Here is a 19200-nt window from a genome sequence, read left to right as displayed (position 1 = left end):
GTACCAATCCCTGGTGGTCCAGTAGGAGTAGTGACAACCAACCCCCCTCCCGGCCCCCCTACCCTCTCCCACCATCCTACCCAGCGAGCGAAGCCACCCTAACTCCCCCCCCCCCAGCGTATACCAATCCCTGGTGGTCTAGCGTGAGTTGAAGTAGTGACAACCCCCCCTCCCAGCCCCCCCTACCTTTAGTTGGAGGAGGGACGCAGCCTGTCTCCCTCCTCTTCCAGTGGATGACATCGCAAAATGGCGGTGCCTAGTCCCGCCCATTGCATCCTGGGATACGCTGGGCGGGGCTACAAACCATGTAAGGGAATCACTCCCTTACATGGTCTGTAGCCCCGCCCCGTGTTGTCACTACTCCTACTGGACCACCAAGGATTGGTACAACAACGCGGGGGGGGGGAGTTGGGGTGGACCTCCAGCCCCCCCCCCCCCGTCGCTCGCTGGGTGGGAGAGGGTTTGGCCGCCACCACCGGCCACTTGATATTTTCTGGGGGTTCGGGGGGCAGGAGACCCACCGGATCTACAGCCCTCCCTGAACTTGGGGGGGGGGGTGAGATCGTCGGGGGGACCGGAGGTCTGCCGGACCTCCAGCCCCTGTTTTGCCTTGCTCGAGGCAGGGGTAGTCAGGGCTTGGTGGTCCCATGGACCTCCAGCCCCTGTGTTTGACAGGTTTGGGCTTTTGACAGCCCAGACCTGTCAAACAAGTGCGGGAGAATTGTGCCGAGAGCATGCACAGGTACAGTTCTTGCATGCATTATCTTGATCATCGATGCAGAAAAGCCATGCACTGTTCCAGCGCTATTTTTAGAGCGCTGTTTGGAACAGCACGGGGCTTTTGATCATGAGGGCCAGAGAGACTTAAGTTTGTTTCTTGTTAACAGGCCGGTGGAGCTCAGCATGGAGACCATACCCTCAAGGTCCAGGAGACCAGGGAGGTGGCTAACACTTCAGCTTGTAATTCATTGTTTGCTGGATCCATGCTAATATCTTTGAAGAGCAGAAGGGAGAGAAGAGGGACCAAGGCAGATCTCCACTAAATAGAGATTCAACACTTTAAATTACACCCAAGATAATGCATCATACATTATCTGGAGTCTGGTTTGGGTCTAGAATTACAAAATACTACATGATGAATTCTGAGTTCACTGCAACTCTTGGTTCATAAAGAAATTGCTAGAAGGGCAAAGAACCCATGTACAATTAATAATAATAATTTGAATTCCATTTTCTGGACACTTCTCAGACTCCTTTATCTTTTAAAGGCAAAGGGTAGGGTGCCATTTACAGGGGATTGTGCCCAGAAGGGATGCAGACTGCAGTTGACTCATGAACAAGCTTTTCCTTATGCAGGGCAAGAATTGTGAAACTTCTTGACTCTTGAATTGCAACAGGAAAAGAATTACTTGGCCTTCTGGATAAAATGTAAGACATGGCTTTTTACAATGCCTGTCTTGGAGTATGAGGGAAGAAGTTGTATTAGATGGCAAGTGGTGACAAGAATGTGTGGGAAGGAAGTTGGATGGGGATCATAGTAGTAGTTTCTATATTGCAATGCGACTGCAGTGAATTATAATGCACCTCAAACTTATTTCTATAAGGAGCTGTGTAATCAAGTAAATGTAAATAAAATTAAGATCAATTGCACAAACCATATTGTCCTGAACCTATAATTTGCCTTCAATTAGCCACCCGCTTTTATTTATCTCAATGCCTTTGTCTTACCCTTCTTGTTCTTTCGTGGAGCCCCATTTTACATAGAACATGGAGACTGGTATTGACACATTCAGGCTGGAATGTGCTCAATTTCAATGGTATTTTAGGGATCTGCTGTTACAAAGCCTTTGCCAAAATACCTACAGAACTGCATATCTCTACCTGTCCCTATCTCCCTCTAACTGTCACACTTGTGGTGGAAACTGTGCCCCCTTCATCCATAAGGGCTATTGTAGTGGTGTACAGTGGGGGACAGTGGGTTTTGGAAGGCTTAGGGGACAAGCAAGATAAGGGAGCATTGTTTTTGAAGTGCACAGAAGTGCCCTCTAGGGTTCCCCATTGCTCTCCTGGGATATCTGGGGGACCATTCTACTAAAAATGCTGGCTCCTCCTACGTCCCAGTGGCATGAAACTCTATGTTTTGCACCTATTTGGGTTTTTTTTTTTATTTTAATGGACTAAAAAGCAAAACGTCCAAATCACAAAACCTTGTTCAAAATGGTATTTTCGGAAAAAAAAAAAAAATAGACATTTTTCTTTTTTGAAAATGATCTTCTTTTCTATTCAGATTTTGGACATTTTGTGCAAAACATCCAAAATTAGACTTAGATTTCATATTGAAAATGCCCCTCCACACCATGTTGCTATATCTGAGTTTTCTATTTCCAAGTTTACCCTATCTATTCTAATTGTATATTACTCTCACATTTGTCACTTTTCTATTTTTATGCTGTTACTACAAAGTAATTTGCCTGTGTCACAAAGATGATTACATATTTTATGTATTAAGATTTATTAGTGTGATCTGTACTGCTGCATTACAGTGATGGGAAACTTTCCTTATGTATCCTGGCCGTGTTGACTTCTAGTTGCAAGTTTGACAGGATTCTTTCAGGAGATAGTATCGGAATTCCTGTTGCTTGATGGTTTCAGCTACTGAAGGGATCATGCTAGGCTTTGTATCCACAGGAACAACTTATCAGTAATACCTCCTCTTCCGTCAGACTACAAGAAAGCCATTGAAGAAAGCCATGTCTTACATGTTTTTCCAGAAGGCCAAGTAATCCTTTTCCTGTTGCAATTCAAGAGGCAGGGAGCACCACAGTTCTTGTAACAAGCTAGTCCTTATGTTGTATTAGTGACTATAGTGGAGGAAAGGCCTAATGGTTAGTGTAACAGGTTGAGCCTAATGGTCAGCAGTGAGTTGAGCTCCAGGGAACCAGGTTCAGTTCCCTCTGCAGCTCCGTGTGACCATGGGCAAGTCACCCAGACCACCATTGCCCCAGGTACAATATAATAGTTTCTGAGCCCATTAGGGACAGTACCGGTACCTGAAAACGTTGTAAGACCGCTTAGGTCTAGGCGGTATATCAAATAAATAAATAAATAATAAATAGCTAGTCAGTCCTTTTAAGCAATTACAGGCTTGAGAAAAGAGCCAGGCTTTCATCTGCTTCCTGAAGTAGAGATAGTCTTGAGTTAGGCGTAGGTCCTCTGGGAGCGAGTTCCAGAACACAAGAGTGCTCTTAAGAAGGCTCGCTAGCAGGTGTTGCATCAGGTGATTTAGTTTGGTAACATTACAGCTAGGAATTCTCCTTAGGAGGCCCTTGGATGCCTCAAAGGTGTGTAGAGGGATAAACTATTCTTTAAATATTCTGGTCCTTTTCCTTTGAGGACCTTGAAAATAAGATCAGAAAGATGGTGTATATTTTTAGGGTGTGTTTATTATCCCCTGGACAGTGGTAATGCCATCCATGAAATAATATAGCTCCCCAAGGCTGCATTAGTAAGTTTTTACCTCGTATATATAGACTCCTAAATCATTAGAGCTGTGCACTTAAACTAATTCAGGAGACAATAATCAAGAGAAAACAGTGGGCATTTATTACAAGATCATTTGTATTATTAGCAGATAAGTGAAATCTCATTTGGAGTACAGAACATTGCTACACAAAATTACTTTTATATCTGAGACTCCACAGAATATACCAGTAACATAAACAACAAATTAGTTATGGGAATATAGTACCCCAGCTACACATAGGTGTTTTCTGGGTTTGAGTCTTTAATGTTATATTTTATCACTCAATGCCAATTAGTAGATATAAAAAGACTCAAAGCTACGTATGAGAAAGCAATTGGATTACTTGCCAATTCAGTTACAGTTCATTGGTTTCTCATAGGAGAGGACAGCTTGGCTGTCTCTCTGGCTTGAAGTAGGAAGTACACTCATTTTTATATGTCCATTCAGGATATGGGTAATATGACAGTAAGCACACCTGATTGGATCTATGTTAATGTCATAGTTAACACTGATTGGCTATGGTAATGAGTATTTACTGGAAAAGCAAGCAAAAGACCACCCCTTACTGGAAGACTAAGCCACCTTCTTGCAAGACCCCTCATTTCTACATTTTTGACCACATCTTCCTCAAAACACTTTCTGTGACACCTGGTCGTCTTCCTATGAAGCCATCTTTGTTCTGTTTTTCAAAAACATCTGTTACCACCATATTGCTACATCCATGCAACTCTGTCAGTTAGACCCCCACCCTTGTGGTTTTCTGTTTGCTCTGCAGTGTCCCAATAGCTCATGTGCCTTTGAGCAACACTGAAGTTCAAGTCAGAGTTACAGGCCTATAAGTTTTTATCTCCTTTTAAATCCTGAACTAAAGTCTCAGGCCTTGAACCAAATAATAATAATATTCAATGGTTTTAAATTTAGCCCTGTATGGTACTGGCATCCAGTGAAGTTTTTTCAGGAAGCTTGTGAAATGGTCACACCGCTTATAACTCTCTATCAGTCATGTTGTTGGCATTCTGAATGAATTGAAGCTGGTGTGAACTCTTTGTGGTCACTACGGTGGGCACATTAGTTGTCTAGCCAAGATGTTATCGCAATATGGGCCACTGTGATCAGACTCAGTTTCTCTAAGTAGATAGATTTTGTAGCTGCTGCAAGAGATAATTTCAGCCTGTTAGAAACTGCTTCTAAGTGATGAGTCCAGCAGTATTCTGTGACGAGGGGAGTTCACAATTTCAACCTGACTGCTCATGTTAGGAACTCATAGCATCTGTTTTACTTGGATTCAGACAGTTTGTAAACCGTTCTTAGGCAGTCAGTTTACTCAAACTGTAGGTAGATCTGGTTCAACGAGTATAAGTAGTTGTATATCATTGGCGTAGACTTAGAATTTTGAGCACGATCTGCTGATTACCTTGAAGGTACCCTGAAGTTCCCCCCCCTCCCCTCTGCCTCCAGCCAAAACCAGAAACAGGAGCCCTGAAGATTCTCTGGGCAAGGAGGGAGGGAAGCAATTAGCTGCTAAGAGACCGATTAAAGGAGGACCCTGACTCTGATCCACTCTTAAACCCCATCTCCCCCTTCTCTCCCATCTCTTCTATTCATTAACCTATCACTGAAACCTGATCCAGCACTGACCTCAACAGCTTGAAAGGCAAGCTGAAATAACACACAAGATGAGAACACCAGACCCCACTCCAGAGAACAAAGCCTTATCACGCATCCAGTCATCAGAACACGGTCTTATTAGTAGCCCACAGTGAATAGAAACCAAAATGAATACCTTCAAACTACTCCTAATAATCTACTCCTTAACACTAATCCACTTAACACTAACCACCCCTCTTGCAGAAAGTAACATCATACGCATATTATACACTCATCAACAATTGATCAGATACCACACCTCAACAAACTGACAACAACTTAAAAGGAAGACCACCAACATGTGGACAACCACCACAGAATGCAAAGAAGGGTCCAAACAAAATCACCTCAACAAAGAAAAGACAACTAATAAAAGTCCACACAACACCTAATGTAGAAGACCCATTCCAAACAATCCAAGTGGGCTACATCAACGCCAGATCCGCAGTAAACAAAACAGCAACACTAACAGACTGGATCATTGCAGAAGACCTAGACCTACTCTTCATCAATGAAACCTGGATCCATGACCAAAAGGACCCCATAATCCTAGACCTATGCCCTCTAGGACAGAAAATCACACATTGGACCAGAAAGGAAAAGAGAGGCGGAGGCATAGCACTAATCTATCGATCCCACTTTACCACCGAAACCACTGCTGAGTCCATGACACCTCAATTTGAAATGGCCTCAATCAAAATCCACAACAAAACCTTTCGCGATCATTTGAATTGTGTCCTGTTTTACATACCTCCAGGTAATTGGAACAAAAACCAGACCAACTTCATGGACTTCATTTAAACACATGTGTAACCAACTCCAATGTACTAATAATAGGAGACATCAACCTTCACTTAGAAGACCCAAACTCAATCAACGCATGAGAATGTAAGGAATTCCACCAATTATGGAATCTCAAATGGCCACAAATGCAAGCAACCCACGTCAAAGGGCACACACTTGATCTCATCTCACACAAACTTTCAACAGACCAGAACTTAATAATAACAGATATTAAATGGACAGAAACACCTTGGACTGATCACTACAAACTAAACTTATCCCTACACTGGCAGAAGAAGGGATCACACCAAATACAAGAACACACATCCTACAGAACAAGAGGTCAAGTAGACACGAAAACATTCTGACAACAGTTATATAACAATGAATGGACAGCACATACAGACTCCATATACTACCTCATGGAATGGGATAAAAGATGTAAATGCATACTAGATGAAATAGCACCCATAAGAACAAGATCTTCATGTAAGCATAACTCAATACATGGTTCAACGATGAACTGAAAAAGCTAAAAACACAATCCAGAAAACGCGAATGAGCATGGAAAAAAATCAAAAGATGAACATACACTCAACACATGGAAACAATCAAAAAGAAAGTACAAATACGCCATAAGACAGACCAAAAAATTATACTATAAAACTAAAATAGGGACAGATTACAAAGACACGAAGAAATTATACCAACTCGTGAACAAACTCCTAGACACCAACCTGGTCACTACATCGAATACAGACATCCCATCTGCAGATAAACTTGCTAAGTATTTCAGTGAAAAAATTGTAAACCTACGCAACACACTACCTCAGGACAACACTGACATTAAAAACTTCCTTAATGAGTTGGACCCAACCACTGGAGAATACCCGGCTGACCAAACCTGGTTAAATGTTGCCCTCCTCACCGTCAATACAGTTGATCAGCAGGTTCTCCAACACACACTGTAAACTAGATGACCTGCCCCAACTACCTAATGAAATCCGCCCCTGACTGCTTCATAGTAGAACTCATATCCCACCTAAATTACATGCTGCAGCAAGGTCTCTAACTTAAGGAAAATGGCAATATCCTACTCACCCCGATACCAAAAGGCACCAATAAAAAAAAACAAATGAAATCACCAACTACCGTCCAGTAGCATCCATCCCATTGTCAGTCAAACTGATGGAAAGCATGGTAGCCAAACAACTTACAGATTATATAAACAAATTCTCAATATTACACGAATCACAGTCAGGTTTTCACTCCCTCCACAGCACAGAAACAGTATTACTCACTCTCCTAGCCAAATTCAACATCCTCCTCCTCCAATTCGACATGTCTAGTGCATTCGACATGGTAAACCACAATATATTAATAAGATTACTAGATAAGTTCGGGATTGGTGGAAACATACTTAGCTGGATCAAGGGTTTCCTAACCACAAGAACATATCAAGTAAAATCAAACTCAAACATATCATCACCATGGAAAGCAGACTGCGGAGTACCACAAGGATCACCACTATCACCGATCCTCTTCAACCTAATGATGACCCCCACTAGCCAAGTCCTTAACCCTTTCATCTAGGCAGACGATGTCACAATATTAATTCCTTACAAATCTAAACTGACAGAAATCACCAACGAAATCAAGATCAGCTTGAACATCATGGACTCTTGGGCAAATGCATTCCAACTAAAATTCAACAAAGAAAAAAACACACTGTCTTATCGTGTCATCCCAACACAGCGCGGATAACCCCACAATTATCAACACCCCAGATTACACCCTCCCTATCTAAGATAGCCTGAAAATCCTCGGCGTTACATTGGACCGCAACCTAACACTAGAGAGCCAAATGACATTCACAACATAGAAAATGTTCCACTCAATGGAAACTCAAACGCGTGAAACAATTCTTCCTGAGGGAAACATTTTGCAACCTGATACAATCAATGGTATTAAGCCATGTAGACTACTGCAATGGAGTTTATGCAGGATGCAAAGAACAAACATTAAAGAAACTTCAGACCGCTCAAAACACAGCAGCAAGGCTTATCTTCGGAAAAACGCGATTTGACAGCGCAAAACCCCTCCGTGAAAAACTACACTGGCTCCCAATCAAAGAACACATTGAGAGATGTAATCTATGTGTGGATTATATAACAATAACATTTGATAGTAGAGATGGAGAGAGGGTTAGACAATCAATAAAATTATTCCCCTTGGACGTCAGTATAGAGTTAGAAGGATGAATTCCCGTTTGGGCATGGTGTAAGGTTGATTTGTTTAGGAGTTGTTCCATTCATTGTTCATTTCAGAGGATTCTTCAGGGAAGTGTTTTTTTTTAAAGAAGAATGCTTTTAGATGTTTCCAGAACCTGATGTAGTTGGTTATGCTTCTTACATCTTTTAGTAGTGAGTTCCAGAGTTGTGTGCCTAAGTAGGTAACGTTTGCTGTGTGCATTGTTTTGAATTTGATGTTCTGGCACTGTGGGAGGTGAAGTCAGATCATTACAGGTCTCTTGTCCCGAGTTTCATGTCGGGAAGTCAATTAAGCATATCATGTAATCTGGTGCTAGTCTATAGATTATTTTGTAAACTATGGTGAATAGTTTGAAGGATATTCGTGCTTTCATTGGGAGTCAGTGGAGATCTTTCATTAGTGGGTATGCTCTGATGAATTTGGATTTCCGTGAATGAGTCTCACGGCAGTGTTCTGAGCTGTTTGTAGTTTCTTGAGGGTTGAGTCTTTACAACCTGCGTGTACTCCATTGCAATAGTCCATATGAGTTAGTACCAGGGTATGAACTAACATGCGGAAGATGGTTGTGGGGAAGCAATTTCTTATTTGTTTCAACTTCCACATAGTGTGGAACATACTTTTCGTGACTTTTGCAGCCTGTTTTCAGTGTGGATACCTTGAAAACCTGACTGGATAGGTGTGTCCCGAGGACTGGGTTGAGAACCTCTGATCTAGCCAATCACTGAGTTGAATGCAGACTTTGCTTATAGGTTTTTCTCAGAAAAGGGATGTTAGATACTAGCTGATAGCTTCCAGCTTGGCCTTTGTCAAGTGAGCACTTTTTCAGTAGGGGGTGTACCACAAAACATTTTGGTGTTGTTTGTAGCTGCCCATTAAAGAGGAGCTCACAATTTTTGAGACTCCTTATTATGATACCCATGTCTTTGATGCACAGAGGTCAATGGGACAGAATGTCAGCCATAGACTTTTCAAGCATTTTAAAGCACGGCCTCTGTTGCCTGGTTGAATGGGCCCAAGAAGATATGCATGTGAGAGAAAGGAAGTAAGGATGTGCTCATCTCATTAGCTGGAGGGAGGTTCCGTGAAACTTGTATGTTCATTTGTAGGTTGCTTCATTTTGTGGGAAAACTGTATAGCAAAATCTTCACTGGTCTGATGTGACTGGGAACGCTGTTCCTATTATGGATGTTAACTATTTTGAATAGTTGCTTGTCTGAATTTGCAGCCTTTGCTATCTTGTTTCATTATTTGATTCAGCCTCTCTCCATTCGCCTTCACGGTTGCTTCTGACTTGAGAGAGTTTTATCCCTCTGCATTATGGAGTTTGAGGAAGCTGCTCTATATTTAAGGCTTGCTGATGCAGTACAGAAGCAGATTCTACAGCAAGGGTTTGAAAATACTGTGGCACACTTTTTGAAAGTCTGTGACGCGTTTCATGTAATTGTATGTGAACAAAAACCATGTTTATTGAAAAATGTATAAGTTTTTTTAAAATGTTGACTTAAACAGATTTCTGCAATTTCATGTACAGTGGGGGAAATAAGTATTTGATCCCTTGCTGATTTTGTAAGTTTGCCCACTGACAAAGACATGAGCAGCCCATAATTGAAGGGTAGGTTATTGGTAACAGTGAGAGATAGCACATCACAAATTAAATCCGGAAAATCACATTGTGGAAAGTATATGAATTTATTTGCATTCTGCAGAGGGAAATAAGTATTTGATCCCTCTGGCAAACAAGACCTAATACTTGGTGGCAAAACCCTTGTTGGCAAGCACAGCGGTCAGACGTCTTCTGTAGTTGATGATGAGGTTTGCACACATGTCAGGAGGAATTTTGGTCCACTCCTCTTTGCAGATCATCTCTAAATCATTAAGAGTTCTGGGCTGTCGCTTGGCAACTCGCAGCTTCAGCTCCCTCCATAAGTTTTCAATGGGATTAAGGTCTGGTGACTGGCTAGGCCACTCCATGACCCTAATGTGCTTCTTCCTGAGCCACTCCTTTGTTGCCTTGGCTGTATGTTTTGGGTCATTGTCGTGCTGGAAGACCCAGCCACGACCCATTTTTAAGGCCCTGGCGGAGGGAAGGAGGTTGTCACTCAGAATTGTACGGTACATGGCCCCATCCATTCTCCCATTGATGCGGTGAAGTAGTCCTGTGCCCTTAGCAGAGAAACACCCCCAAAACATAACATTTCCACCTCCATGCTTGACAGTGGGGACGGTGTTCTTTGGGTCATAGGCAGCATTTCTCTTCCTCCAAACACGGCGAGTTGAGTTCATGCCAAAGAGCTCAATTTTTGTCTCATCTGACCACAGCACCTTCTCCCAATCACTCTCGGCATCATCCAGGTGTTCACTGGCAACCTTCAGACGGGCCGTCACATGTGCCTTCCGGAGCAGGGGGACCTTGCGGGCACTGCAGGATTGCAATCCGTTATGTCGTAATGTGTTACCAATGGTTTTCGTGGTGACAGTGGTCCCAGCTGCCTTGAGATCATTGACAAGTTCCCCCCTTGTAGTTGTAGGCTGATTTCTAACCTTCCTCATGATCAAGGATACCCCACGAGGTGAGATTTTGCGTGGAGCCCCAGATCTTTGTCGATTGACAGTCATTTTGTACTTCTTCCATTTTCTTACTATGGCACCAACAGTTGTCTCCTTCTCGCCCAGCGTCTTACTGATGGTTTTGTAGCCCATTCCAGCCTTGTGCAGGTGTATGATCTTGTCCCTGACATCCTTAGACAGCTCCTTGCTCTTGGCCATTTTGTAGAGGTTAGAGTCTGACTGATTCACTGAGTCTGTGGACAGGTGTCTTTCATACAGGTGACCATTGCCGACAGCTGTCTGTCATGCAGGTAACGAGTTGATTTGGAGCATCTACCTGGTCTGTAGGGGCCAGATCTCTTACTGGTTGGTGGGGGATCAAATACTTATTTCCCTCTGCAGAATGCAAATAAATTCATATACTTTCCACAATGTGATTTTCCGGATTTAATTTGTGATGTGCTATCTCTCACTGTTACCAATAACCTACCCTTCAATTATGGGCTGCTCATGTCTTTGTCAGTGGGCAAACTTACAAAATCAGCAAGGGATCAAATACTTATTTCCCCCACTGTATATTTTCCAAAGATTCAGACTTTATTTCTGCTTTACATTCTATTTTTCCTCCTTTGGTTTATTTTTCTTTCTATCTTATTTCATCTTACTCGTTCTCACTAGTCTTTCTCTTTTTTATATATATAACTGTATTTTTCCTGGTGAGCATCAGGCAGGTTACTTTTAGTATAATTTTTCAGTTTGTAGAGAGGTCAAAGCTGGGACCAGTTTGTACTGGGAGCCATTGGCACAGAAAACCCACTCATTTGTCACTCTTATTTCACACATCAGTCCAGGCCAGAATGTAAGTTCCAAACCAAATGTTTTTACTTGAACTTGGATTTTTCAGGAAAAAACATGGGACAACTGTCAACATCAACGTATACAGACAGAGATAAAGTACATAGGAAAAAAATAGTTTCCAACACAGTATATCAGTTTCCTATGAAGACCTTTCTTGATAAGAGGTTCCAAGTTTTGCTCTCTCTGAGGGGCTCCTTTCCCAGAGGAAAATCTTCTCTGTCCAGTCTCTTATCAACTCCTTCAGGGTTCTCCTGAGCCTTTAGTCACAACAAGGGCAATTCAAAAAAGGCTGCCTACGTTGCACCAAAATCGACTGGTTCACCTTTATCCACAAGTTTGTTTATGCCTTAAAAAATATACATAGCAGACTGGTGAAGATTTCAACCCCTTCTTCCACCTCAATCTCACTGTTTTTCCTCCTTTGAAGTCCACTCTATCCGCCTTTTCTCTCCTCTGCCTCTTCGAATAGCGGTCATTTATCGTCCCCCTGATAAGTCCCTTTCATCCTTTCTCAGTGACTTTGACGCCTGGCTTGCCTTCTTCCATGATCCTTCCTCCCCCTCTCTCATCCTTGGTGACTTTAATATTCCTGCTAATGATCCTTCCAACTCTTATATTTCCAAGTTACTCGCTTTAACGTCGTCCTTTAATCTCCAACTATGCTCCACCTCCCCCATTCATCAAAATGGTCACTGTCTTGATCTCATCTTCTCCTCCAACTGTTCACCTTCTAGTTTCCTTGCCTCTGATCATCCCTCCTCTGATCACCATCTTATAACTTTCACACTTAAATCTCCTCCCTCCCAGTCCCGTCCTATCCTATCTAATTTATCTAGGAATCTCCACGATATTGACCCTTCATCTCTATCCTCCCATGTTTCAAACCTCCTCTCTACTGTGGCACCATCCACGTCTGTCAACGAGGCTGTTTCTTCTTACAACAATACTCTATCCTCTGCCTTAGACACTCCTGCACCTTTGATGACCCGCCCTGTAAGGCGTACAAAACCCCAACCTTGGCTGACTTCTAATATCCGCTACCTACGTTCCTGTACCCGCTCCGTCGAACGCCTCTGGCGGAAATCTCGGGCCCTTGCTGATTTCTTACACTTTAAGTTCATGCTGACCTCCTTCCAATCTGCTCTTTTACGTGCCAAACAGGATTATTATATCCAACTGACCAACTCTCTTGGCTCTAATCCTCGACTTCTCTTCACCACATTGAACTCTCTCCTCAAGGTGCCCCCTCCCCCAACTCCCCCTCCATTATCTCCTCAGACCCTTGCTGAATTCTTTCACAACAAGGTTCAAAAGATAAACCTTGCTTTCTCTACCTCACCAGCTCTCCCTCCACTAGTCCGTTCCCCTCTCTCTCCTTCCCCTCATTCCCTTTCCTCCTTTCCTGAAGTTACTATTGAGGAAACTACACTTCTCCTTTCTTCCTCAAAATGTACCACCTGTTCCTCTGATCCCATTCCCACCCACCTTCTTAATGCCATCTCTCCTACTCTTATTCCTTTTATCTGTCACATTCTCAACCTCTCACTTTCCACTGCGACTGTCCCTGCTGCCTTTAAACATGCTGTGTTCACACCTCTCCTTAAGAAGCCTTCACTTGACCCTACTTGTCCCTCTAATTACCGACCCATCTCCCTCCTTCCTTTTCTCTCCAAATTACTTGAGCGTGCTGTTCACCGCTGCTGCCTTGATTTTCTCTCCTCACATGCTATTCTTGACCCATTACAATCTGGTTTTCGCCCTCTCCACTCAACCGAAACTGCGCTTACTAAAGTCTCCAATGACCTATTACTGGCTAAATCCAGAGGTCAATATTCCATCCTCATTCTTCTTGATCTTTCCGCTGCTTTTGACACTGTCGATCACAGCATACTTCTCGCTACCCTGTCCTCACTTGGATTCCAGGGCTCTGTCCTTTCCTGGTTCTCTTCCTACCTCTCCCTCCGCACCTTTAGTGTTCACTCTGGTGGATCCTCTTCTACTTCTATCCCTCTGCCTGTCGGCGTACCTCAGGGTTCTGTTCTTGGTCCCCTCCTCTTTTCTATCTACACTTCTTCCCTTGGTTCATTAATCTCATCCCATGGCTTTTCCTACCATCTCTATGCTGATGACTCCCAAATCTACCTTTCTACCCCTGATATCTCACCTTGCATCCAAACCAAAGTTTCAGCGTGCTTGTCTGACATTGCTGCCTGGATGTCTCAACGCCACCTGAAATTAAATATGACCAAAACCGAGCTTCTCATTTCCCCCCCCCCCCAAACCCACCTCCCCGCTCCCCCCATTTTCTATTTCTGTTGATGGCTCTCTCATTCTCCCTGTCTCCTCAGCTCGAAACCTTGGGGTCATCTTTGACTCTTCTCTCTCCTTCTCTGCTCATATCCAGCAGACCGCCAAGACCTGTCATTTCTTTCTTTACAACATCCGTAAAATCCGCCCCTTTCTTTCCGAGCACTCTACCAAAACCCTCATCCACACCCTTGTCACCTCTCGTTTAGACTACTGCAATCTGCTTCTTGCTGGCCTCCCACTTAGTCACCTCTCCCCTCTCCAGTCTGTTCAAAACTCTGCTGCCCGTCTCATCTTCCGCCAGGGTCGCTTTACTCATACTACCCCTCTCCTCAAGACCCTTCACTGGCTCCCTATCTGTTTTTGCATCCTGTTCAAACTTCTTCTACTAACCTATAAATGTATTCACTCTGCTGCTCCCCAGTATCTCTCCACACTCCTTCCCTACACCCCTTCCCGTGCACTCCGCTCCATGGATAAATCCTTCTTATCTGTTCCCTTCTCCATTACTGCCAACTCCAGACTTCGCGCCTTCTGTCTCGCTGCACCCTACGCCTGGAATAAACTTCCTGAGCCCCTATGTCTTGCCCCATCCTTGGCCACCTTTAAATCTAGACTGAAAGCTCACCTCTTTAACATTGCTTTTGACTCGTAACCACTTGTAACCACTCGCCTCCACCTACCCTCCTCTCTTCCTTCCCGTTCACATTAATTGATTTGATTTGCTTACTTTATTTATTTTTTGTCTATTAGATTGTAAGCTCTTTGAGCAGGGACTGTCTTTCTTCTATGTTTGTGCAGCGCTGCGTATGCCTTGTAGCGCTATAGAAATGCTAAATAGTAGTAGTAGTAGTAGTAGGTGAAGCAGGTCTTTCTTTGGCAGAATCCATGTTGGCTTTGTCCCATTAAACTATGACTGTTCATTAATTTTGTTCTTTCATTATTTACATGCAGTTTTGATACACCATCCATTGCACAATAGTACTGCTAGGCAGTTTATATTAAACAGGCTAAGATTGATAGAGGCTCCCATTTTACCTGGCACTGACAGGTTCGCCAATCTATAGTTTCCCGAATTACCACTTGGAATCCTTTTGTAAAATTGCCATTACATTATCCACTTTCCAATCTTTACATACCACAGACAATTTAAATAAGTTAAACATTTCCAATAGTAGTTCTTAAATTTCATTTTCAAGGTTTCAATATTCTGGAGTGCAAACCATCCGGTCCAGGTAATTGCTATTCTTTAGTTTTCAGATTTGCTCTATTATATCTTCCAGGTTCACAGAGATTTGTTTCAGTTCATCTGAGTCATTTCCTTTAAATACAGTTTCTGGCATGGGTAGCTCTTTACCTCTTCCTTGATAAAGACGGAAGCAAAGAATTCATTTATTCTCTCCGCTCTGACCTTGTTCCCTTTTACTCCTCCATCTTCTAATGGTCCAGCTGACTTAAACAGAAGCAACTTGCTTTGAATGAAGAATGTTTTGTATAAGTTTTGCCTCTCTGGCCAGCTTCTTTTCAAATTCACATTTTTCCTTTTCCGTACTTTCCATCTTACTTGCCAGTACTTTTGCTGTTTGCTATTTTCTTCATTTTGATCCTTTATCCACTTTTTTTGACAGATGTTATTTAGGCTTTAATAGCATTGTTCACCTTTTAACCATGCTGCCTGTTTGGCCTTCCTTCTGTCTCTTTTGATGTGTGGAATACAACTGGACTAGGCTTCCAAGATGATATTTTTAAACATTCATGCCTAATGTAAAAACTAACAACATTTTGCTGCTAAGCTATGTCTTAAGGGACTATATAAATAAAAATAAATTCTGTGTCTATTTAAAATTATATCAGTTTTACCCAGTTTTAAGAGAATTTCCCATCAGCTAAATAGTGGCAAGTGTAGATTCCTTCTCACTAGTTGCATGTTCTGTCTCAGCACTCCCCTCTTCCTATGGTCTGTTGGCTTGTTGGAGTTTTGTACCACAGGGCTCAAGCAAATTGAACCATACAACAGCATAGGGAGGAATGGGGCACTAGATGCAGCCATTTTGGGATTGGTAGGCCAGCAGAATTTGAGGGTTATAAGAAGTAGAAGTCAGACAGTGGCAACAGAGTGTGATTCAGTCAGAAGAAAGTAGTAGCAATGTCCACTGGGTTTATCCACATTCTGTAATATTGCCTTTCAACCATCTTTGGTCTCTAACTAGCTCTCCTTATAGTTGTGCGTAATCACCTTTCCCCTTTCCCCCCTAAAGGAAAGAAGACATCTTTCTGTGCATTAGTTGTTAGGATATTTTATTCATTAATGAGATAGGATGGTAAAGATTTTAATTTCATATGATTTTACATTATGTGGTTTTATTGTAAAATATGATTTGCTTGTTTCCACCCTGGGTTGTGCCTGGGAGGGGCAAATTAAATATTATAAATATCATTCCAATTCATCCCCTGTAGCTTATTTTCTCTTGCAAGCAAAGTGGAGCCCACATTGAGTGAGGAATGCTTTGCGCTTCTCTCATAATTTCTGCAAATGTCTGTTTTACCTTTGGTGTGCACCCTTTTTTTTTATTTATTTTTTTTTTTATAAATTTTATTAAATGAAAATCAAACATACAAATATAATTGCAAATATTCAGCCGGATAATTTCCAACGTATACTTTTAACACTTTTAAATTAACTTTGTCCAACTGTTTATAGTTCCCCTACCCGCCTCCCCCCCTTTCCCCCCCTCCCTCTCCCCCCTCCCTTCTAGTTGATTGACAAGGTAAGGTCCGGTTGTGCCAACCACTCCGTGTATAGGTCCCAAACTCGATGATAGGGCACAAGTCGACCCAATCTCATAGCAGTCAGCTTAGACATCAACTGAATATAGTCCAATTTCCGCAGGATCACCTTTAGGCCCGGTAAAGTCTGTTGCTTCCATGCCGCCACCAGCACTAGATTGCTGGCCACCAGTATCTGGGTGGCCAGTTGGTGCGCGTACGTTTTGCTGCCTTGCAGTCTTAGGTGTGCACCATTTCTGATGTAATTGCATTGGTTTCGTTTCCTGCCTATATTTTATAATCTGGTTTGTTTTAAAAGTGTTGGTCCCTTGATTACAAATATCTAACACTTTCTTTTCTTTTTTTTTTTTTTATACCTGTAGATAACTACTTCTAGAATTATGTCAGAAAACCAGATTTCAAGGAATGGAAAAGATGAGGTTTTTGCACAGATCAGGGAAGAAGATCTCTGACAAAGTTTTCTTTTTTCCCCTTTGTCATGTGACATCTCAATGCACATGTGACACTGATTTGTGATGGACTTGCAGTCTAAAAAAATATTACATATGCTTTTCTTAAGGATCATCAGATGATTTCCTTGATCTTTCTTTCAAATACACAGAATACAGTTGTATGAAACCACAAAAGAATGGGATTTATAATGAATCGTATCCATCTCAATTCATCCAAAATGCATGAGGTGAATACAATGTTGAATATCTAAAGAGACGCAGCATCAACTTTTTTTCTGTCTTCCAAAAACGATTTGGGCTGTCTTGGGGAATATATACCCCTTTGTCACAGTTTTTTGCACTCTTCTGAATTGTATAAATTCAAAGTAGCAATATACAATGCAGTACTAAGCACATTAACTTGTATTCTGTGTTAATGTCTAGAATTTTCTCATTTGTAATTCCATCTGCAGTTCATTTTATGAATGTTAATGTACAGCTGCTGTTCAAATATCTCTTTTCTTTCACTGTCTTTGGCACTCATTGACATTTGACTCTGGCTGGATGCATCAAGAGGTGCTGTGAGAGCGACAGAGCAGAAATCCTTATTTGTAAGGGATCTCTTTCTGGGGTATATAGTGACTTTAATGCTGTAGATTATCAGCCAGCATTTCAATCTGCTGTCGGCCTAGTCATTTGATTAGGTCAAAATGCCTAAAAGTTGGGGGGGAAATGTAGGACTTGAAAGTATGGTATATTTTTTTATCATTTCTGATGCAAAGTCAGTTCAGGACCAAAGCAGTGTGATTGATCAACACTTTCTACCTGGCCATTTAAAGAATGTATACTAAGGCTCCAAAACGAATCTGACATGTAGGATAACAGTATGCAAACTTGGCCTGCTCTAGGTACATATGTGTGCAAATATCTGACAAATATTCATTTAGGTGAACAGAAGCAAGATCTGTTCCAATGGATCGACATGGAAGAGTCCTGGTGTATGTAGGATTACCTGGCCTCACTTTGTCTTGATCAACATATTCTGAGATCCTATATGGATTTCACATTGATGGATTCCTTTTCTTTCTGTATGATGAAACAACCCACCCTAGGGTGGTGCTGTAACACCACACTGGGCCCAGTGGAAGGATTCTTCCCTGCCTAACAGTAGTGTGAATAAGAGAAGGCTAAGAAGAGCCATGAGTAGGGAGGAAAAGATCATTCTTTAAAAATAGTCTTTTTCTTCTACAAGTATAGCTCTAAAGTATAATATTCACAGCACATCCAGCTGTGACAGTGGCTGAAGTCCTGCCATTAGACTCCTGTGATAACTTTTTATGGGAAAGCTAATATGAAAACTTGTGAGCTGTTCTTTGGAATTACTGTTGTATTATCATCACTTGTACCACTGCTCATCGCTGGCTATAAAGGGAAATATTTATTGTGTTGGTGGGAGATGTTTTTCTATGTGTTGGGGGGGGGGAGGAGGGGGTTAGGATTGATTTTTGTCTCCTTAGTCTAGCTTTCTGTTTAAAGTTTTTTTATTCTCTATCTCTTGAACTAGTGAACTTTTTTCACCCACATAATCTGTCTGCATGGTGACATTCCGAGCTTTGTGTGCATGTACAGTGTGTTTCTTTATCAAAACTTGTCTGTGGTACAGCCCTTAGCATGTTAACACTAGGCAGAATCATCCAGGCGAAGGCATATTGCACTAAGCATCACAAACATGAGCCCTATACGCCAAGGCCAAATACTCAGATCCTCCAAGACTGGGTCATATTAGCTGCCCCAACCAAGCTAAGCCTCCTTATGAACTTCACTTGAGAGTGGACATCCATGATAAAAACACCGCAATTTGTTTTGGCACTCTTTCCATCCCTTTTCCCATCCTCCCTCATTTTCCACAGAGGGGAGCTCTCAGTTGCAGGATCTGCCAAGGCCATGGGGGTAGAGGGGGGACACCCGTCTCAGAATTGTTCTGTCTTTACTGGAGGCTTTGAACCCAAGGTCAACTCCTTTCTTTTGTGTCTGCCTGCCATCACT

At 42.3% G+C, this 19200-nt stretch overlaps 1 protein-coding gene across 3 annotated transcripts in view; it reads left to right on the top strand.

Annotated features, from left to right (window-relative positions):
* SNX31 (sorting nexin 31) overlaps nt 1-18654 on the top strand; it is a 128163-nt gene extending 109509 nt beyond the window's left edge. For all 3 annotated transcript variants that reach the window (XM_030217326.1, XM_030217317.1, XM_030217333.1), the window contains one exon: nt 17086-18654. In XM_030217326.1, the coding sequence (XP_030073186.1) occupies nt 17086-17175 (90 nt within the window). In that variant the 3' untranslated portion in view covers nt 17176-18654. The remainder of the gene's footprint in view (nt 1-17085) is intronic.
* Nucleotides 18655-19200: the final 546 nt, after the last annotated feature.

Source organism: Microcaecilia unicolor, chromosome 1 (genome assembly GCF_901765095.1).
Source record: "Microcaecilia unicolor chromosome 1, aMicUni1.1, whole genome shotgun sequence".
Classification (NCBI taxonomy): domain Eukaryota; kingdom Metazoa; phylum Chordata; class Amphibia; order Gymnophiona; family Siphonopidae; genus Microcaecilia; species Microcaecilia unicolor.
The sequence above is the reverse complement of the archived record's forward strand: the minus strand, read 5'-3'. Positions and strand labels throughout refer to the sequence as shown.